The sequence below is a fragment of the Carassius gibelio genome, chromosome B3 (assembly GCF_023724105.1).
Source record: "Carassius gibelio isolate Cgi1373 ecotype wild population from Czech Republic chromosome B3, carGib1.2-hapl.c, whole genome shotgun sequence".
NCBI lineage: Eukaryota > Metazoa > Chordata > Actinopteri > Cypriniformes > Cyprinidae > Carassius > Carassius gibelio.
Window position 1 is genome coordinate 17,874,979 of NC_068398.1, and position 23,272 is coordinate 17,898,250.

Consider the following 23,272-nt stretch of genomic DNA (forward strand, 5'->3'; position numbering starts at 1 on the left):
AACAAAAACAAATGTAACTGCAATGTAAAGTGTTACTGCATTTTCCTTTCTTCTCCATTTAAAGAAATAGTTCACCCAAAAAATTAGTTTTGTCATCATTTACTCACGTCGGTCCAAAACTTCTTTCTTATATTGAACATTGAACAAATGTTGAAGGTTTGGGACAACATGAGGGTGAGTAAATGACAACATTTTCAATTTTTGGGTAAACTATCCCTTTAAGACACATCCATTTAGCCATGTATAACACATCCAGGGGTGCACTTCCAAAAAGCAAAAACGCACCCCAGATAATATGATTTCTCAAACAACCAAGTTTGACTTTACAAGCCCCCCCCCCACCAACCCACCCGTCATTCATGAAAAACCCCAAAAACGCTACAATGAGCAGCCACACTTAGGGACTTCCCCATCAACATTTAATTTGCTCCTCATTTTGTCTGTTGCTTTTTTTTTTTTTTTTTGAAAGAAAACAAACAAACTCAATACTACAAACTAGGAGACAATGGTTGTTTTCTTCTCGTGATCTTATGAAAGTTGCTAAATCAAACTGAATTAACTAAAAAAAAAAAAAGGTTGACTGGAAGCGTTGAATAGGACTTCAAAGTCTTGGATGGGGCTATCATCATATCATACCCCCGAGAGGGGAGGAAAACTAGCTGGATCTCCTCCTCTCCTCAGCAGGTCTCACAACACACAGAAGCTGACGAGATAAAGGTTTGAGGGGATGTAAACTAGGATACTGTCAGTGTGTGTCCACGGACCTCACTGTTTGTCTTCCTCCCCACAGTGCCGACTGTCCTTCCCTGCACGCCGTCGTCCTCCTTGTCTGATAATGGAGAGTTTCGGTGCTGGTTTTCTTATTCCTAAAACCTCTGTGTCCTTATAATTGACTAACAATGAATCCTCCAATTTATATATGGACTTGGAGGTTGACTGACGCGGTCTCGATAACCCACGCTCAAGATTCAGGGAACACCAAGCGACACACTAACCTGGGACTGCACTACATTAAAAAAAAACACAGTCAGAAATGGAATGAAAGTCAGACGGTCTCTATCTACACTACGGTTGTCTACAGGCAGGATCCAGCACTAGCTAGTGGTCGTAATGAACTTTGCGAGCATGTGTCCGTTTCTTCTGGCGAGTGATGGGAGGTTGTGAACATCTTGGCGAGTCGAGATGGCCGTCAGAAGCCCATGCCGAGAGAATCGAGATGAGAGAGCCAGTCGATTTCACTGTAAACGTAAAAGAGCCGAAGGTGAAGTGTAGGTTCATTGGAGCCGGAGCCGTTAGGGACAGTGGCAAGATCCTGCAATAGATCTCAAATTCATATCAATAGTCAATGATGGCATTTATGCGGCTTAAAAAAAGTGTGAGTTCATGAAGTAAGGGGGAACATGTGCACATTTGTAAAGCATTTATATATATATACACATAAAAAAAAAATCGAAATGTGTCCCGTCGTCAGAGTCCTTTTCGTCGAGTCTCTGGTTTGTGCTTTTCCAGCATGCTTACAGACAAGTGCTGCCTCCTAGTGGCTGGTTGTGGAGCAGGCGCTGTGTGTGATCGGGGAAGAGCAACAATGATACACCTCAGACCTGTAAACTCGCTGAATTCCTGCGCACATTAACGTTATAGGGCCACGGGACGGATATGTAAAGAATATAACACCAGTGAAAGAAACGGTTTAGAATATATATACATACGTATACATGTATATCTATATAGAGAGCGAAAGAGACTATAAAGTGATGGTCAGAGACTGGTGCATTGGTTTTGGTATTCTGAATTTGGCTGTGGTCAGTTTGCAGGGGTTGGGGTGGGTGGAGGTGGGGGGTAACTGGATATGCAGAGGCCGTCCCTTGGTCTTAGCTCCCGTAGTGCATGGTGTTGCTGGGGATAGCCATAGGAGATGCCATGGAGATAGCCGGGCCGCCCATGGTGAACTGGTTGGTGATGGGGTAATACGGACTGCTGCTGCTAGGACCCTGCTGGGCAGTCGTGGCCCCTGAGAGGAGAGAAAAAGCAGCATTACATCCTTTGGTTTTATGAGCGTGTGGTTTCTAAGATGTTCAAAGTATGCTTCGAAGTATTTTGTGTGTAAGCTGTGTTACTCGTATAGTGTGTGTGGGACAAATGTTTTGGTACAAATGAGTTTGTTTTCAAGGTGGAAACTTCCTGCTGGGAGTATATTTTGAAATGTGGAACATTTGTGTTCGTTTGATCACTGAAGTATACAATCATCATTACTGTTTATTAAGTGGTCAACAAATCAGTACAGCAGTCCAAGAGTATTTATGTGTATATGTGTGTATGTGTGTATATAATTATCCTAGTTTCAAGTTCATTTCAACCTGATCAGCTTACCGTAAGATGCTTTAAAAACTAACTGGAGAGACTAGAAGAGAACGAAAACGTGTTTTTTTTGGTAACACGCCATTTAGAAAATACAACACTCATGGTTTGAGACTAAGTACAGAGATTCGGTCATCATTTTCACCAGTTATTTCCAATCCCATAGATCTTGTTCATCTTCAGGAACACATATGAAGATTTTTTTTTTTACATATTCTCTTATCATCACCATCATCATCATCATCATCATCATCATCACAGAAACTCAGTCAGAACTGCTTGACACACGAGAACCGAATAGGTTTGTTCTTGCACATCAAGCAAGCACAATTTGAGCTTCTGTTTAATGTGCGCTGATTAGCTTTTATACATCAATAAAGCTTTTACAAAAAGTTAATTTGTGTCATTTTGGTAACCATTTAGTATAGGTAACGGTATTTATAAAGCACATATTCTGCATGACCAGATTCTACATCATATTACCTAAACTTAAATACCTTACTATTAATAAGCCGCAAATTAGGAGTTTATTGATGAAAAAGTCAAGAATTGGACCTTAAAAGAAAGTGTGACTAATTTTTTATGCATGAACGTTTTGGAAAGTGTGGAATTTCAATGTCTGGATGAGAATTATGAGAGAACATGAAACATATCTTCATTTGAGTTCTGAAGATAAACAAAAGTCGTATATTTCCACTTGATACAACATGAGGGTGAGCAAATCAATTTTGGGGAGGAATATGAATCTATCTGTATGAGCTCAGGTCTTGTTTTACTCTGAGACACTCACCCTGGACGATTCCCGTGCTCATTATTGAACCCATTCTGGAGTGAGTGTGATTCACAATCCCCGTGTTCACTGGAGGGGGAAGAGACATCTCTTTTCAATTTACATAACAAAAAAAAATGATCTACATGAAACACATGAATATTTAACATGAAGCTAAAGGAGAAAGGCTGTGATACAGATAATCTTAAACTGTAGTACTGTTGTATGGAAAACCTCTCAATAATAATTATTAATTGTACTATAAAGCGTATTAGAAGAGATATTAAAATATTAAAGGGCCAAGTAGTCTATTTCGACTTGTGTTTTCATAACATTAATCTCTTATCTCAAATAGTTAAAGATACGATCCTTCATGATATGGCCTTTAAATATAATACACTTTTTTAAATATTATTAATCTCAGCTTTTGGTTTTTAAAGGGATAGTTCACCCAAATAAATAAATCTGTCATTAAAGCTGCAGTAGGTAACTTCTGTAAAAATATATTTTTTACATATTTGTTAAACCTGTCATTATGTCCTGACAGTAGAATATGAGACAGATAATCTGTGAAAAAAATCAAGCTCCTCTGGCTCCTCCCAGTGGTCCTATTGCCATTTGCAGAAATACTTTCGCTCCTGGTAAGAATTCAACCAATCAGAGCTGCGGTCCGTAACTTTGTTTGTGTTCAAAATGTAGAAAAATGTATATAAGCAGCGAGTACACCATGAATCCATTTTCCAAACCGTGTTTTTAGCCTGTCCTGAATCACTAGGGTGCACCTATGATAAGTGTTTATATTCGGACTATTTTAGATTGCTTCGGGGTACCGCGGCGGAGTAACCCAGTATCTTTGTGATTCTTCATAGACATAAACAGAGAGAAGTAGTTCCGGCTACGATGTTCTTCCGCAAGACGCAAGCAGTTCTGTTTATTAACCGCTAGAGCGTCACAAGTTACAGACTGCAGCTTTAACTCCGAATCGTGTCAATCAAAATCTGTATTATTTCCATTTATCAAAACAGAAATTAAAATATAACATTTTTGTCCATCCATTGAAGCATCAAGGTTTTTTGTTGAGGTACACAAACACTGATCATCGCATACATAAAGCTAAAATACGATAAACATTGAAGCATGAAACATGCTTGCTTGACACGTGTGAGCCAATAAGGTTAGAGCTTTTGGATTACTTAATGTCTTTTCATTCCTTATTGTTGTCTAAACTTTCAACGGACGAACAAAAAAGATAAATTATACATAAAACAAACGAACAAAAAAAATCTTCATTTGTGTTTCTAAGATGAACTTGAAGCATGGTGAATTTGGAAAGACATGAGGGCGAGGAACCAATGAAACAATCATAATTTTTGCTTGAAAAAACAAACAAACAAGCAAACCAAAACTACCTTTAAAACACCACAGAGCTAACCCCCCCCCCCCCCCTCATATGTGTGTATTTGTGAGCGTGTGTGTGAATATCCATACGTGCATGCGTGTCTGTACCAATGGGGATGAGGTTGTTGTGGGCCACTGTAGTCCCGCTGCCGCCAATGACGGTGCTGAGATCATAGGCTGTGGGCATCCCTGACAAACACAGACAGAGCCAAACTTTAGTGCCAACACGCTTCAGCTAACTGATATACATCTAAAGAAAGAGGTCAGGAATGATTTGATAAGTGTCTTCTCGGTGATGTACCCGACACAGCCATGCCTTGGTTCATGCTGTAGGTTCCCCCAGTGTTCCACATGTTCTCCGACGGGGAGGAGTAGTGTGAACCTGGAGGAGGGGCCGGTGTTGTGCCCGTGTACCTGCGGGACACAGCTCAGCGTCAGCAATGCATGTCGCAGACATCCTCGGAGTGCTTCCGAAGCAATGCGTCCACTCACCGGAAGAAGGGGTTCTTGAGGTCAAGCAGATTACTGGACTTGGATCCTGTCTGGTCCACTTGAGCAACAATACTAATGTCATAGCTTTGTCTGTGAGAGGAAGGGGAAACAAATGAGGCCACGGGAAGTAAACCGCGAAACAGCCTGAGGGTTAAAACACAAAGCAGAGTGCGTCCTCACCTCTTGTTGGCGATTAAATGTGCGGTGCCTGACATGGTGTCCCCTGCCTTGGCAAAGAGAGGGGACTGCAGCAGACAGCGCACCTGGTACCAGTGAGTGAGGGGCTCTGTGGGGGCCGTGGAGAGCCACACCGTCATCCTGTTCACAGACACACAGCACACGGTCAACATCTTCAGAATAACCAAACATCTGAACCGCTCCCTCATATCAAAGTATTCAAAAAACTAAAAAATCATATTCCCTCACATTGAAAAACTTATCATCAAGAGGAAATGAATATAAATGAACTTAAGTTCATTCAGATGTGTTTGGGGAATGATTAAAAGCTGATGAACTGATGCATGCTTGTAGTCCACACACCAATTCACTTCAAGAGTCATCACTCAAGAATCACTTAAAAGTATTTTTATATATTTCTGACAGTAAAATACGTATTAAAAACAAGTGATTGTAACTTCATTTCAGGGTCTACAAATGTCTTTTTAAAATCAGACAATATGACGTTAAAATAAATAAATAAATAAATCATGGTTCTTTTCAGTGGTCCACAAAATCAGGATTACAAAACAAACTGAAAGTCATCTTATAATCTGCATTGTGCTAAATAATAATAATAATAATAATAATAATAATAATAAATTACAATATTCAAATAAATAAATTACAAAAATGTAAACTGAAATAGACTAAAGCACAACAATGCGAATGCAAAGAGAACCTGATTTTTTTTACTTGTTTAAAGTTTTGGTCAATTTAACAGTCTGAATTTGGTAGTAATAATAATAGATTTCATATTTTAATAATAATAATAAGCACTAATACAATATTCAATGGGTTCAACATTAAAAAAAACTACAGAAAGCCCAGAGTAAGATAGATCTGATCTGAGCACACCAGTGACAGTGAAAGCACAGAAAACCAACTTCTTTCATATTTGAGTCTGTTTAAAATGGTCTGAATTTGGTTCTGTGAGAGAGGACTCAGGTGTGAAACACTTTGAAGAGATCATGTCGGAGCTTACGCTGATCCGATGAATGCGACATCAAACCAAAAAGCCAGCCCATGAACAAGCCCTGAGTGCATCATGTGGAATTTGAAGGGGATCTCTATCCTGCAAAAAGCAAGAAAAGGTTATATAAAAATTGGACAAGTCCGACAGACTTCTTTTTGTACATTTCCCATATACCAAAAGCATTTGGTGGAAACGTACTTGTAAAGATCCTCTTCTTTAGCTTCTAAAAAGTTCACTGTGTACTTCACTGATTTGGCCATCAGGATCCTGATATCAAACGTGTCCTGAAAGAAATCACAGAATAGATGAGGTAAAGGTAGGATATCAAAGCTCAGTCCCACACCATCCGAATAAAACAAACTGACGTGCTGTGAGGCCTCTTGTCAAGGGCTGAGCCACAGTGAATCAGACTCTGTCCTAGCTCAGAGGGCTCTCCCGCCTCGGCCTTAACTCTGAAGGGTGCTATAACAGTGCCCCCTGGAGCCAGACCACACCAGGCTACTGTCCCAGCAGTGTAACACCATCACAGGCACAGCAAATGCCTTAATGGCTGACTACTGCTGGACATAAACCACACACACACACACACACACACACACACACACACACACACACACACACACGATGTCTGGAAATCCATGGACTGACAATCAAGCACACAATCAACTTAATAGGCTTCTTGACTGAACGGAAGTAGAAAAAGTAGCTCTATGATGGATTTCAAAAACACCGTGGATCCTAAATGAAAATCAACAACCAAAATCACACATATAGAGAGTTCTTGTGCACATAAAGATGTGCTTCATAAACCTTCCTTGTTAGATCTAAATTCACTGCATACCCTCTGACCACTCACAAACATTGAGCTCAGACTCTCAGACCACGAACTAAAGCCTTTCATCACGGCCACAGAGGTGAGCACACATCCTTCACTTGCGTCTCCTTCATGAAACCGCCACTGAATCCATTTCCCTAATCCATGAAGCTTGTGAAGCCTTTCTCCATTTCCCAGAAACATCCTCACCGTTCTCATTTGGGCTCAAGTTCGTAACCCAATCCTTTCCGTATTTACCCCCGAGCGCTCACCGCTCATCAATAACCAGTGAGGAGACAAATCTCCAGTTACCTCCATACTTCACACACTATTCTTCAGTGTACACTTTCCTCTGAAGGCACAAACACAAGCCCATGTGTTTACTGGTTTTCTGACTTGAACTGTCCAAGCTGTGGCGAACTCTAAAAAGCGGGTTATATATACATGAATCAACATGCACACACCCAATCCGCCGCTCATTCCCTTCCCTCTCTCACCACAATCGGCTGTCTGAAGTATTCGTCTACTGCAGCTCCTCTCAGCGCAGACAGATCCACCCCATGGAAGGACGGCTGGTACCTGAAAGATTCAGTTTTGAAAGCATAAGCACAAAAGCAGCCAACCACCCCATGTCTTTATCGTCTTTTTAATAAACTCACCAGAAATTGGCCTTTGTAAACTGCTCCATATAAAGCTGCTCATCTGTGAAAGGGGCGAGGTGCACGTCTCCGATTGTGGGAAACATTTTGCCTGAGATAACAGAGGTGTGATATGTAAAGATATTGATGCACTATGCATACATTAGTTTCTTGTGGTTTGGACGCTTTTAGTGAAAAAACCTTTGTACCGTTGGGCTTGAGGTACTTTTTGGCATGCAGGTAGCTCTCCAGCATCCTTTCGTTGAACAGCATGTAGCCCATGGGTTCAGAGATGATTATGTCCACCTGCTCAGGTAGAGACACCTCCTCCACTTTCCCAGGAATCACCACAACACGCTCTGACAGCCTGTTACTGTTCACAAGAACCTGTGGGCACACAATCATTAACATTACTACTACTACTTAGCATGACGTTCAATCAAGCAATGCCAAAAGCCATTATACTGTATATCATATTCTCATCTTATCACAAAATACTGCAATTGGCACAATACCAGCTTCTTGGCATCAATACTAAATCTGTTTGTCAAGCAATCAGTTTTTTTTTTATAGGGGAGGAATAAAAAAAAAAAAATTGCAACAATTATAAATATAAAGGTTTGCCATCACTTTTATCAAAGTTTTCTGGTACATATATCCCACGGCATTAATTACCAGCATATTTATAAATTATAAAATGTGATTTTACATGTGAAATATAACCTATAGGGATGAATGATGATTTGCAAACCGGTTGATAATGTGTGACGATTAAAATCGGTTGAGATGCTAGGATTCAGTTAGGGGGTAGGAGTTTATATGAATGCATGCATTAGGGGAACTTACTTTCTTTGGAAAAATTTAGATGGTATTTTTAAACTTTGCCTCTGTATAATGCATATTAAAGTACATAAGTGCTGCTTTCTTTACAGCCGAAACCAAGGAAACGCTTTAAGTGCCACCTGCTGGCAGAGAGTGAATCTGCTTTTCATGCAGATCTTTTTTTTTTATGTACAGCTTTACAAAATTGAAGTCAAACCATTCTGTTTTCGCTTCAAATTTAGAAATTATACAATCTGATTTGGATTAAAAAACACTCATGTTGCATGCACGGAGCATCTTTGTTCAGATCATGATTAAAATGCTGTGGTTGCCTTTCATTTTATGTGGAAAGTGAACAGACAGCGCCTTATTTTTTTTAATATGAAGAGATTTATATGATTTGTGTTACTCATTTGATTTGGGGCTTGTTTTAAAATGTATTTCAATTTATTTTTGTTATTAACATTTACAATACATTAGAATTTTGTCTTTTAGCAGACGCTTTTATCCAAACTCACTTACAAATGAGGACAACAGAAGCAATCAAAACCAACAAGAGAGCAATAATATGCAAGTGCTATATTAGTATATTTCACAAAGAAATGTACACCATTTTTTCCAAGCAATAATAAAAGGACACATTTAATTCATAATTCATAATTTTCCATCACACAAACAACATTACATTTTAGTATATATTTATATATATAGTTATTTTAAATAAGTTTAATATTTAACTACTTTACTGTTTGATTGGTCAAATAAATGCAGCATTGGTGAGCATAAGAGACTTGATTTAAAATAATTTTCAAAATCTTCCTGACCAGACCTTTGAACAGTAGCACATGTCAGTGATTGAGGAAGCGGTCCTACCTCTGCATGTTGAGCCATGGTACTGGCCTCCACAGCATACACTTTACGAGCACCAGCCTGAGCTGCGAAAAATGACAGAATCCCAGAGCCACAGCCTACATCCAGCACCACCTGAATCAGACAGGACGGATGGGAACAAGAATCACATGATATGACACAACCGAATCAAAACTGCAGGTTTAATTTAATAGCAATTATTTCAGAGATGCATTCACAAGGAATAACCTTTATACAGGAAGTAGACTCAAATGTCCATTTCCCTTAGTTACAAAAAGTCAAGTTCATAATAGCCAAAACACCTTACTAATGAGGTTTCTATTTTTTAATGGAGAACAAGAAATGCTACAATAATCACTACTGTACTTCATGCCATCTACAAATACACAACCTTCAATCTATACAGTAACAGATGTGTCAACGAGAGAAATAACAGTACTTTATCCTTGAAGTCAGTGTGATTCTGGAGGATGGCCCGTTGATATGTTCCAGTTCGCACGTAATCCTGCATCATGTTTTGTTGTTGAGAGAGGTAGCCATAAAACTGAAGAAAAAAACAAGAGAAAGAGGACATTCCTATTATGGCACAAGTCAAATTTCTCCATTAGAAATAAAGGTTAGTCTGGATACCTTTAAAACATTTAAAATCTCTTAAGCTTGCAAGATGTGAATAAAACTGGTTTGTCAAATGACAACGAGCACGTTTACATACACGTTCTTTAGTCGATTATGCTTAAGCAGAAAACGCATTTGGTCATAAACGGCGTAGGCATAAACCGGTTGCAACAGGTCGTTTTTTCCCTTTTGCTCCGATTTCACATGGCATGTAAACGCAATAACCTGCTTTCTGTCGGCTTACTGAAGTGCGTGATAGGAACAAATCATTAGTGCAGATGTAAGAGCAAACGTCTTAAATGCAGTAAAGAAAGAAGGAAATGTATCACAAAAGCAGACTTTTTCAAGACTCAGAAGAAAAAAAAAAAAAATAATAATAATATATATATATATATATATATATATATATATATATATATATATATAGTGAAAGTGAAGTGACATTCAGCCAAGTATGGTGACCCATACTCAGAATTTGTGCTCTGCATTTAACCCATCCGAAATGCACACACACAGAGCAGTGAACACACACACACACACACACACACACACACACACACACACACACACACACACACACACACACCCGGAGCAGTGGGCAGCCATTTATGCTGCGGCGCCCGGGGAGCAGTTGGGGGTTCGATGCCTTGCTCAAGGGCACCTAAGTCGTGGTATTGAAGGTGGAGAGAGAACTGTACATGCACTCCCCCCACCCACAATTCCTGCCGGCCCGGCCCGGCCCGGCCCCACAACCCTTCGATTGGGAGTCCAACCCTTTAACCATTAGGCCATGACTTCCCCTTACTGCATGAGTGGATAATATACGAGCTGCAAGTTTCCCGACATGTTGCAAGTTGACATATTTCAAGCTCAATTTACATCACAACTGACAAATGTATGGAATACTCGGAGTCAGATACGCAGATCATTATATTTTGACGTCACTACAGGGAAATAACCTGATTTATTTATGAAGACATGTAAACGCAGCTTACTTGCATTGTTAGGTTATTGGTGTGCATGTAAACGGGGAAAACTGGTTATTTTAATAAGCTGATATTTGTGAGTTATGAGCTTACTGTTGTGCGTGTAAACCTGACCAGTGTGTTTTGTTTAAGCATGTTAATTAGAAGCCAAACACACCTGGAAATACTGTACAGCTGAGGACTCCTCCGTCCTCTCACTGAAGACCGAGTGTTCACCCCCGTGTCCACGACAGTTCTTCAGGAGGTTATAGAACGACGAGAAATCTGCCAAACACAAACACCAGTCATACATTAAGAGAGTACAAGCTTCAGCAGCATCTCTTCATTCAGGTTTGCCCACAGTCACTTAAATAAAGACTGAAGCCGTGCTTATCTGAATGTTTGTCTGTTTACAGTTAAACAGCATGCCAGCTACCATGACTATATTCATGGCGTAAAAAGAAAAAAAAAGACTTTGATTAAAATTTGAACATTAAAACTTGTTTTCAGTTCATTTTTAATTAAAGGCCAACTGAAAAGTGAAAGAGTCCTAATGGACGTAACAGTCCCTCAAAATATGCTTCACTTGTCTGAAAGTCTCTCAGCGAGCTGCTAAATTAGCGTAAAGTCTGATGTCTGACATGTGCAAGAAGGTGCTGGAGTTTTACCTCCTGGAGATGCAAACTGCAGGAGGACACTGTTACAGCCCAGAGTAATGATGAAGGACTGCTTCCCAACACGACTGCATTCAGTCTCTCGTGATACTGAACACTTAAAGACGCACGTCTCCTCATCTGTGGAGGAAAGCAAACGCAAGGAGGGTAATAAGCCTCACCATAAAACAGATCAATGTTTTTTTTTTATTTCTTTTTATTCCATTGTTTAAAACAACATTGAAGAAAAACTTAATACATTTCTTTCTTTTGAAGAATGTTTCAACAGTTTTTGTCCATGCAGTGGAAGTCAATGAGGCCCAAAGCAACACTGGACCCTGTTGACAAAAGACTTACCTCATAAATATTTCTGCACCATAGAAAAAATCTAGTCATACGTGTTTGAAATGAAGGATTTATTACTACTGCTTTAAAATGGGGCAGGAAGAAATACATGTACATATTTAAAGCAGTGTTTCAGGTTTATGTCCTTAAAGGTTATTAGCACCTAAACATAAATCAAGCAAATCAGACTAAGCTGTTCCTGTTCATAAACATTAAGTTGGCCTTCTAACAACTGCAATGTTAAATAGTGAAGCTATGAGTGATTTTGTCATCTATTTGCCCAACTGTTGTAGGATTAATTCAAGCTTTCCACCGACAGATTAGGCTGCTATTCATTTATATAACTGAGCTGAAAACAACAACAGTCTCTACAGAAGCTCAAGAAAACACCCCTTAAACACAGGACAGGGGAATCAGGCCACGAAAATCTGAGCTTTAGACGGATGCTTGGCATCTACGGTTCATAACCGAAGGCTTTGCTCACCTAAAACATCCTAAAAGACAGGTAAACGAGGTATGTTTTTACTGGCTAACATACAGTAGTTTCTTATTTATTTGGCCAACCCACCCTCATTTTTGTTTGGTACAATGAATTCCACACATGCTGAAACATGTTTTGTTGACTTTTTTGTTTGTGAACACTGGCATAAAGCACCACAGGCATTAAAAAGAGTTATTACTATTAATATTATTGCTATCATTAGCAACCTTGTCAACCGCACAACAAGGTCGGACATGTGACGTCAACACCGCAGGACGCATTAAAACACCTAACAAGACACTAAGTGTCAATTTAGGCCTATTTGTAAAAAGAAATACTTTCCGCATCTTTACTAGATCTTAATGTTTGCAGAACAATTAATATTTAAGAACACTCTCTCGTGCGTAAGTTCATCAAAACGTGCAACATATCACTTTCTCTGACACACGTACACTGTTATTTTTGTTAATTTCGATGAATGAACTTGGGCTTTCGCCTAAATAAGAAAATATCCCATGATGTGGTATTTGTGGCTCGAGCAATAAGAACATAAATGCGATGTGGGTCGCGTCTTGTGCACGGGACATCGACAGCATGAGGCTCCAAACAAAAGCCCCGGGTGCTGGAGGAACAGGCGGGACACTGGAGAGAAGGAGGCGGGGGACCTGCCATTGTTCCCCGAAGAACAAAGATGCACGCCCGAGAAGTGCTTCCAGAAGAAACCTCTGCATAATTTCACATTACTTCAGCAATGCTCTCTGCACTTTGAGGAGAATACACCAGTATAGTACAGTATAGTCAAAGTAGAGAGGTGGCGCCTGGGATGTGCGCAATCAATCAAGTACACTCAGCATCCATTCAGCCCATCAACCAACCAGGTTAAAACGATTTCAAGAAATATATCAAAATTTAAGCAGATAGGACCCAGTGCAAACGTAAACACGTTATTATAATACTCTATGGTTCTCAATCGTATGACTGAAGGTGCAGACTGCGGCTAACTTTTATAGGCGCCAATTTACATTATACCCAAAGCCTTTTCTTGCTGTCCTGCTAAAAGTCTGGACGAAAACCTTAAAATAAACGTAATGCATGTATACTTCTATCTGTAGAAGCACATTCAGTGCTGGACTGTGGCACGTTTTAGCTGGATATTAACGTTTGCGAACTATAAGCAGCTTAACACAATACGAAAGTTTACGGATGCTAACATGCTGCGATCAGCGTGGTTTGTGCTGGCATGCGTGACGAAACAAAACCCCTGGCCCAGGCAAATTTATATCTTTTAGAAACCATGCATGAGCGCAGAGAGACGCGTTTGAGATGAAAACACAGAAAGCGGCCGGTGTCCCTGTGACCACGCGACGCACGCACATGCCGCACGCACAGACCTCGCTCTCGTTAGGCTAAGCTAGGATACTCCGCTCCACCGAGGCCGGATACAAAGTGTTTAAAAGCCAGCCAGCATCTACTCACTGTTCGAGAGGCTTATGAGAGCCACGTCCTGGTTGATCTTGATTTCTAGCCGCAGAGGCTGCTGCTCTGAATGTCTCTGTATGTCTCCGTTGGCGTCTCCGATGGAGAGCAGGCGCACGCCTGGGAACACCGACACCGCCATCTTCGATCTGGGCAGACACACACAACAGATCTCCCTGGAGCCAGCGGTCAAGATAGGCCTGACTTACTACTGCCTCCACGTGGACACATCTCGCCTTTCCCCAGCTCTAGCTCAGTTTCAAGACGTGGGCTGCAAAGAAAAGGCAGTAGCCTACACTATACAGTTCATTCAATGTGTGGGTTGAAATCATATTGTACAGGAGGCAGTGTGAAGAAGAAGAGACAACACAAGAGAACAGGGTGCACATTAACTTGGCCTCATAGACGTCACTAATACATACCAATTTTTTACTGAAATACAACTATTGAAAATCTGGAATGTGCTTTATATTGAGAAAACCTAAGTTGTTCAAATGAACCAAAGCATATTACTAATAAAAATCTATATAAATACATAAATAAATAAGGTTTGCTATTGTTATTACAGTAGGACATTTACAAATTATCTTCATGGAACATGATCTTTACTTATCATTCAAATGATTTTGGGATAAAAGAAAAATCTGTAATTTTGACCAATGCATTTTTTTTTTTTGCCAATTGCTACAAATAAACCCCAGCGACTTGAGACTTGGGATTTGTGCTCCAGGGTCAAATTGGGTTGTCACAGTTCAATAACATAAATGTTTTGTATTGGAAGATTTCTGAAATGTTAAATATGCAGATAAGGCGTTATCTAATTGAATGTGCGCTAATTTACATACTTTTCCAGAACAGAAATCTGAATATTAGATAAAGCCAGGTTCAAAATCTAGTTTCATTTTCTTGACATTTTAAAAAGTAAATGTTTTTACAGAGGGTTTTTTGGATACCCCTTTTTTTTTTTTATTTAAATCAGAAAATACATTGAACACACAGGGAGGAAAACTATACAATGTTATATAAATCAGGTATAAATAAATACTTTTGTGAAAACCTTAATACAGATAGGAATAAAACTTTAAAGTCTGATGCATGTTGCTTGCTACTGGAGATAAACTACTTTATTTTCATTTTAATTCTAGTATTTGTACTAAATTTCTTACTTGAACTAAGTTTTAGCTCAGGTTTATTTTTTTTTCAGTCATTCATTTCAGTGCTTTAACTCAAACTTTGTTATTTCCCAAGGCAATATTTCTAATAAAAAAATAAAATAAAAAAAGTTGTAAAAGTTTTAGCATTGGTCGACAATAACCTGGTTACAAACATAAACTATAGTGGTTTCCAGCATATTTATTGCTCTTATTGTTTAAATCACAGACAATTAAATTGGGATCTTGTCCAAAAAGAAACTTTTCAGGCTCAGTCATTTTAATGTATTTATCAATGACATCTTATTTACCAACAACATCTTGATTCAGTTTAGTAAGAAAAAGTGTACAGGTATCTTGCTGCGAATAAATCAGATGTTGCTCTTGTAGGCGCAGTCAACCTTAAAACACAAGACACACATGAGGTACACAGACTGAAAGAGTTAACCATGCAGGACAGCAATAAAACTGACATTTGCATGAATGTCCAGTGGTAGACTGATAAAGATACAGACCAGATATAAGATGAGATCGGAGAGCTTGTGAGGGCTCCAGGCCAGATCATACACTCCTAATCATGTGGTGTTCAAACTCTTAGTCTACAAGCATGAGAGCAGCACATATCACTAAAAACAGATAGGAGTCTGCACTCGAGTCTTGTGTTAACACTATAACATTTAAGAAAGGTCAAAAGTATGCAGAAACCTTTACCCACTAGAGTAGAGAAAATTCATTGGAATAAAAAAGTAGTACCTCAGAAAAGTGAATTTATATCCGAAACACAGCATTGATCTTCTTTATCAAAGAGAACCTGAGATTCAAGACATCTCTCTCCTTCAATAGAGCTATGAGCTTAATACAATTAAAACCTTAAATACATGAGTTCTGTGGCAACAACAGTCCATGTATAGAAACAGAACTGTATCAATTACAAAGAAATTGATTACAACAAGAAAGCACTTAGATTTTTTTCTGTGCAAGGCTTGTATTCAAATGAACCCGGCTACACAGTAAAAAATAAAATGCATGAATTCTTTTTTGCATATTTGTCCTCACATTTCCAGTGGACTGTTTGACCAACAAATTACTTTAATTTCCTCCTGCTAGTGTAACTTTAGCACTACCATGGCTTTATTCAACGGTATACAAATTAAACAATTTCAAATCACTTCTCAGCGGTTTTCTTCATAACTCACATCGCCGAACGGGAAAGACTTCAAGTCCCAATGCAGCTTACAGAATTAAACAGTTTAGTGTGATAGTAGTGACGATAAGCAGCTCTGCTGTAATGTGAAGGGATCGGAGGGTTGTGGAGTGAAAACATCCGAGTGGAAGAAGAATGTTCTCAAGCTTCTCCACGACTCCTTGAGAGGGAAGACAGAGACAGACGTTCACTTTTCTGTTTATGTTTCACTTCAACAGGAAATTTCTAAGAGGAAAGAAACACTGAGCTGATTGTTGGTACCTCAGAAGAGCGCACATGATTTGGGTGGGCGAAAGGGGTTGTCGCTCGATGGCACCCCCATGAGGAGGGGGTCCTTGTGGGCATTTTGCAAGCAGAATGCCTTCAGCTCAGCCGCAGCTTGAGAAACCTAAGACAGATTCAATAAAACACAGACGGACAGAGAAACACACGTGAAGAGTTCAGATGCAAAAGCCTCTTAGTGCCTTAATACTTTTTTCTAGAGGCTCCCATACTTACGTTCAGTTATTTCACTTTAATGGCAATAAAAGAACCCATTCATGTTATTAATTTCATTAAAGTGAAATGACTAAATATAAACATAGGAGCTTGAGGAAAAAGTAGCAAGGCACTAAAACAGTTTTTATTTTAAAGTTTACCGGTTTTGCATCTTAAGATGTCATGTAGATGTATGGATCTACAGATAAAGGGGGTTTGTAAGGTTTTGCATCTTAAAATGTCATGTAGATGTATGGATCTACAGATAAAGGGGGTTTGTAAGGTTTTGCATCTTAAAATGTCATGTAGATGTATGGATCTACAGATAAAGGGGGTTTGTGGAGCAGTAAAGACTCTTTTGTTGTCACACGGTGCTAGTAATCACGCGGTCAGAAGTTACAGAGTTTATTTGATTCCCGATAAACTCAATAATAACACACAAAGCCCTGGGTTGTGTTTAAAATAGCGTGTTTGGGGCCAGTGGGAACTAATATAGATTTGGATTTTCCCGGCCAACAAACGTGACACTGTGTCACACTCACACACTTACAATCAACAAAGAGCTTCACTGTGCGCGGAGCTGCGCGCGACCACAACCTCAGAGGCTTTATGTGTTCAAATGTATTAAATATTAGATGACAACCTGTGTTAGCATTCCTTTAAAAACAAGCTGTCACCTGCTGAAAACGAAGGTAATGGCAACATGCCGTAATATAGAAGGCATTCCACGGAAAAAGCTGACAAACAGATAACATTTTTCATCACGCTTCAGTTGCATTAGGTAACGTTATGTTGCAAGTGCTCTCACATGCACCGAGAAATGTTAAAAACAGCACAATGATTACACGAAGCAGCAGGATGTTCGGACAGGATCAACAAGTTTATCTAGTCACACCCTGTTAACAAAGATTTCCAGTCTTTTTGGTTTTTATTTTCTTGTGCTCACCTTAATTCTGCGGATTTCTGCTTCAAATCGCAGCTGCTTGACGCTTTTCTGCAGACTGACCAAACCGCCGGCGCTGTTATTCGACATGACTCCTGACAGATCCAGAAAGTTTTTCACACTGTCGACACGAGCCTGACTTCGGCAGTAACCGGCTCAGCTGCGCCCCTGTAGTTGACGATTGGTTTGGCACTGCGACGCCGCAGAGGACACCTGTTGATGAGTTCCTCACCTGTGAATCAAGCAAGCAATACATACAAATAAGTACATCCGGAAGGAAGCCCTCAGAGTTTGAGTTTATCATATTTTCTAGAACACTCAGAGTAAACCTGTCTACAGTTTACATTTTCATTCGGACATTACTAGTATGTTTATTACTCCATTCTTCTTTTAGGCTGTTCATACAATGAAGGCAATTTCAGGATTCACTAACAAATGAATGAACACGTGTGTATTGTTGTGGATTAGGTGGGTGAGGTGTTGCATTATTATTGTTAGTTACTTAATATTCAAGCTAATAAGACAAAAATACAGCTATTTTTCATTACTTTCCTTTCATAAAAGGTTCTAGCCGAGCCTGCGGTGAGTGGCGCCATCTGGCGTTGTTTTATTATATGACAGCGGATGCGCTTCACCAGAGCCGCTCCGCGAGTGGAGACCTCAGTCAACCGTTTGCTGTTTGAATGAAAGTCAGTGGAATAGATGTGTGGAAAATCTACATTTATTTTACCGAGTCATAAGATCGAAAATCTATTTATTTATTTTTTTTACCAGCGAGACAGACTAATATTAAATAATAACATACAAAACATAATATGAAAACAACAACAACAACAAAAAAATGTCAAAAGGATAACGTTTTTTTTTTCAATTAAAATTGAAAGAAGCAAATTTCCTGTATTTTAAAGATGACTTAACTGTATTAACAATATTATACTAAACTTGAAGGACACAATTCAAATGGTTACAAACTGGATGTTTCAAGCTTATTAAATCAACAGTTTACCAAAGGTACACTACAGTTCAAGTCATTAGGGTCTGTTTGAATTAGTAAAAAACATAAAGCCTAAAATAAAATAAATAAATATGTGCATTCAGAAAGGATTCATATAACTGGCAGTAAAGACTTTCACATTGTTTTAAAATATGTATTTTTCATATAAATGCTGTTCCATTGAGCTTTCTAAGAATTATGGAAAAAAACATCCTGAGATCTAAAATAATATAAAACAGCACAAGTATTTTCAAGATTGATAATAATACGATTTTTTTACTGCAATTTTGCGACACTTGTATTGGATCAACAAACGTCCAGATCATAGACTGTATAATAATTAATACAGGCGTGCAGTTGTAGACGCACACAGTGAACGCAGACCGTTACAAAAATGAGGGATGGCTTACGTATCGAGGCCAGTCGCTGGCATCTGCGTATCTATATCCATGGTCACATATACGCTCTCTCTACATTCCAACTCTTTCTTCATTAGAGAGTCTCTGGCTTTACTTTAATATCACATCCGGGTCAATAGGGGTCGCGTGAGGGTTGCTCAACAGAAACATGTTGTTACGTGTAAGTATCAAAATACCTTTTGTAAATTAACCACTAATTCTAAAAACAAATATGTCTCTGTGTGCGAAACAACTTAGTAGTGCAGCGTTAGTGGCAGTAATTATAAACGCGCTATTGTACAACTATTCTTTAGCTAGCAGGAGTGCTTTATGTTAAATCGAAGTACCTTTAAGTTTTGCTCGTTTTCACAAAACGTCGGTTTTTAACAGACACGTAAAGTAATGTAATCAGCCTGATTTGTGCTCTGTTTGATGTTAAACTCGCCACTGAAACGTCCAAACGTCTTTTTGACCCCCGCTCCTCATCCTCGTGTCTGTTTGACCCCCACTCCTCATCTTCTGCTCCTCATCCTCGTGTCTGTTTGACCCCCGCTCTTCATCTTCGTGTCTGTCTGACCCATGCTCCTCATCCTTGTGTCTGTTTGACCCCCGCTCCTCATCCTCTTGTCTGTTGTCTCTACAGAGGGTCTTACAGTGTGGTGTTTCTGCGCTCCGATTGAGTCGGTCTGTTCATCAGAGTGCGCCCTGGAGAAGTCCACTCATACCTATAGTTGTGGAGCAGACGGTAAGAGCACATCAGTGCCACTTTTCTTCATAGGTTACTTTAAACTGATCATCTAGTATCAAGAAGTTACTTTTAGAGCCTATTGTAAATGCAGTAGTTCAACAGTGCAGCTCTAGTTTTGCAGGAACTTGACGGCTACTTTAATGAAAAGTCTTGTCTGTTTCAGGGCCGAGGAGAGCGTGCATATGACATCTACTCAAGGCTGCTACGAGAGAGAATCATCTGTGTTATGGGTCCAGTAAGTTCACATGCAAGGAAAGACATTTTTCAGAAAGCCCTTTTATTGTCAGTTTTTCTGTCCCTCTCTTTCTCTAGATCGATGACTCTGTAGCTTCTCTGGTGATCGCTCAGCTGCTCTTTCTCCAGTCTGAGAGCAACAACAAGCCTATTCACATGTACATCAACAGTCCTGGTGAGAAACATTACTGCAGGGACATAAAAAAAAAAGATCTGATCATGATGTTTATTCAGATGGCCGTCTTTGGTCTTAATCTATCCCGTTTTAAATTTTCAGATTTGATTGATACCTGTATGGGAATCCAGTTTCACATTCTTACAGTATAGTAAATTAGAAGGCAAATGTTTACTTATGCACTACTGTATGCTGTACACAAAAAGCCACTTGCTCTACATTGTGGAGAATGGAGTCAGTTCTTTGTTTACTTCAGTGACTTCACTTTTCTTTCCCAGCGTCATGATTTTGATCGTCAAACACCCAAAAAAAAAAAAAAAAAAAATTCTAAAATAGACTGAAAATTCTGAAAAACCTGTTGGATACAATCTTCTAAAAGTCTTCTGTCATTTAATGAATAGTTTATAAAAAAAAAATTATAACAAGGTGAAATGCCTTTAAGGAGCATTTCTACGAACACCCCCCACCCTTCAGGTTGTGGCACACGTGTTTTTTCTGTGATTTTTATAAAGTAAATCTATGAATAAATGTTATATTGTTAGCACTATAGAAAAACCATGTTAAAATGCATCAAATATTGATACAACAGGCATTCGAGGAATTTTTATTTGTACAACATACATATTTGTAACCATTATTGCATATGATTAAATGTTTTGATCCCACAATGAAAACTACAGAGCTTTGATTATAAATCTATACAAATAAGTATCTTTCTGTGATATATCACTGGGAGAAATAGTGACAACTGATATTTATATGTATTTTATACAATTAGTTTGCTGTACTGTTAAAAAGATCCCACTGATTTACATTACAACCTTTCATCTCACCTTTTGGCCATATAAATATCAGTAACTGCACCAAATTGCATATGTTTGCTTAACTTGGGCCTCTGAATTAAATTGTAGTATTTTGTTTTCCGCTCTTCGAGTATGAGCTCCATATTTTTTGTTGTATTATAAGAAACAAAGGCCTGTTGTATCAAATAGGATACTTAACAAAAAACACATTCCCAAAAACTTTTGACATTTTGTTTAAAGGTTCAATTAACTTATTTGAAAAAAAACAAAAACTGTAAATGATCATAATTTAATTGTCACATGTCAGGGTTTGCATGTTTGAACATTTTTGGTACACAGAATAAGTAAGAAAAAAAAAGAAAAGTGAATCAATACATGCTTTTTGTTTTTGATATTCCATACACATATTCCATACACAAATGTTTGAAGGCAGCAGTCTATGTTTTTTGTCTCCGTCTGGCAGGTGGTGTGATTACGGCTGGACTTGCGATCTATGACACCATGCAGTACATCTTAAACCCCATCTCCACCTGGTGTGTGGGTCAGGCCGCCAGTATGGGCAGCCTGCTTCTGGCCGCAGGAACCGCAGGCATGAGGCATTCCCTGCCCAATGCCCGGATCATGGTGCACCAGCCCTCCGGAGGAGCAAGGGTAAGAATGTGGGACAAAAAAAGAAGAGATGGGGAGGGAGCAGCAGTCACGACTTTAACAGCAGTATTTATGATTTCAGGGGCAAGCAACAGATATTGCCATCCAGGCTGAGGAGATTCTCAAACTTAAAAGACAGATCAACAACATCTATTGCAAACACACAGGGCAGCCTTTGGAGACTTTAGGTCAATTTTCTGTTCTAAATCTGTCATTAGTATTATAATGCATTTAAACAAATATTTGTAATTAACTTAATTTTGCATGACTTCCTGACATGATTTTCTGTTGTCCTCGCTCAGAGAGCGTGATGGAGCGAGACCGGTACATGAGCCCGATGGAAGCGCAGGATTTCGGGATCATCGACAAGGTCCTGGTTCATCCACCACAGGCTGGGCAGGATGAGCCGGAACTTATACAAAAAGAGCCCAGCAGCCCTGCGACCGCCTCCAGCTCCCCTCAACCTCAAACCTCTGAGCCGGGCCTGTCCGGCAGCAGCCCTCCCTCTTCATACAAGCCGGAGCCCTGAAAGAGACTCCCAGCAGGAGCGAGTCGACCACTGCTTCAGTGTCTGCTTCAGTGTCTGCTTCGGCAGATGTTTGAGGGGACAGTCACCAGATCACAAATCATAATCTGAACCTTGTGACCTTGCTTTTGTACCTTTTATTGAGGATCGCTAAACCTAGTCCTGAGACAGTACTGGAATCTGAACAAAGATACTCAGTCTAGTTCTTCTGTTTGTATGACGTTCATATAAAGGTATCTTTAGCAAGAATTAGGTTCATTGTAAGCAATCTAGATGAGAACACATACTTACAACACAGGGCTTCAAGTCTGTATTATTTGGATGTGTGTTACCATGTCCCACAATATACTTTGTTGTAAATGTGCCCCTCATTTAATATAATCCATGTCAAAATTATTTAGAGCAAGAGATTTTATGGATGAATATTCAAATAAATCATTGGTTAAATATGGATGGTTTTTCTGTCTTTTGAAATCCGAATATTTGACCTAAGGTACACCCCATTTTAAAACTTTTGGGTCTGTATGAATCTTTTAATTAGAAATATGTACATTTATTCTGCAAGTATATGTTAAATTGATCCGATGTGTCAGTGAAGACTTTTAATTTTTTTCAAAATATGTCTGTTTCAAATAAATGCAGTTCTTTTGTGCTTTCTCTTCATCAAAGAATCAGGAAAAATGTATCCTGTATTTTACAATAATATAAAACAGCACAGCTGTTTTTAACATTGATAATAAGAAAGGTTTCTTGAGCAGCAGATCAGCTGGAGTAATGGAATAAATTATATTTAAAATGTAAAAAACAAGCACAAATTAAAACAGAAAAAGCTAAATTGTAATACTTCACAATCTTACTGTATTTTTGACCCAATTAATCCTTACTTTGAAGGCATATGATACTTTAAAAATATTACAAATCTCAAGCTATTTAACAGTACTGAAGATAAAAATAATTTATTTTACATTATGATGTATGTGATGTTATTTTCTAATGATGTCATGCTATGCATACCAAATTTTCAGAAAACAAAATATAGGCCTATACGTATAAAAATGTAAGCTGCATGTTTCTGAGTGGTTT

At 39.0% G+C, this 23,272-nt stretch overlaps 3 protein-coding genes across 10 annotated transcripts; 1 reads left to right on the forward strand and 2 right to left on the reverse strand.

Moving 5' to 3' along the window:
• Nucleotides 1-397: 397 nt before the first annotated feature.
• carm1 (coactivator-associated arginine methyltransferase 1) lies at nt 398-14,196 on the reverse strand. Of its 8 annotated transcripts, none has more exons than XM_052551844.1 (16): nt 13,889-14,196; nt 11,602-11,727; nt 11,112-11,218; nt 9,793-9,897; nt 9,357-9,467; nt 7,871-8,048; nt 7,683-7,773; nt 7,521-7,602; nt 6,408-6,493; nt 6,219-6,308; nt 5,198-5,335; nt 5,018-5,107; nt 4,842-4,939; nt 4,616-4,714; nt 3,149-3,217; nt 398-2,011 (listed from the first exon to the last, which is right to left on the reverse strand). In XM_052551844.1, exons 1-16 carry the CDS (start codon nt 14,028-14,030, stop codon nt 1,872-1,874), a joined length of 1,752 nt encoding a protein of 583 aa, XP_052407804.1. In that variant the 5' UTR covers nt 14,031-14,196; the 3' UTR covers nt 398-1,871. The 8 variants fall into 8 exon arrangements, with proteins under 8 accessions (XP_052407804.1, XP_052407806.1, XP_052407805.1 ...); XM_052551846.1 differs by having other exon boundaries at nt 4,634-4,714; nt 13,889-14,149; XM_052551845.1 differs by having other exon boundaries at nt 4,634-4,714; nt 4,827-4,939; nt 13,889-14,149.
• A 1,030-nt stretch (nt 14,197-15,226) lies between these two features.
• On the reverse strand, nt 15,227-17,886 carry si:dkey-204f11.64 (uncharacterized protein LOC100537752 homolog). The gene is made up of 3 exons (XM_052551858.1): nt 17,667-17,886; nt 16,505-16,631; nt 15,227-16,403 (listed from the first exon to the last, which is right to left on the reverse strand). The coding sequence occupies exons 1-2, from the start codon at nt 17,751-17,753 to the stop codon at nt 16,506-16,508; spliced, it is 213 nt and encodes a 70-aa protein (XP_052407818.1). The 5' UTR covers nt 17,754-17,886; the 3' UTR covers nt 15,227-16,403; nt 16,505.
• Nucleotides 17,887-19,078: 1,192 nt separating this feature from the next.
• clpp (caseinolytic mitochondrial matrix peptidase proteolytic subunit) lies at nt 19,079-22,640 on the forward strand. The gene is made up of 7 exons (XM_052551856.1): nt 19,079-19,236; nt 19,699-19,800; nt 19,967-20,038; nt 20,116-20,212; nt 21,479-21,666; nt 21,746-21,851; nt 21,966-22,640. The coding sequence occupies exons 1-7, from the start codon at nt 19,225-19,227 to the stop codon at nt 22,190-22,192; spliced, it is 804 nt and encodes a 267-aa protein (XP_052407816.1). The 5' UTR covers nt 19,079-19,224; the 3' UTR covers nt 22,193-22,640.
• The last annotated feature ends 632 nt before the right edge of the window (nt 22,641-23,272 follow it).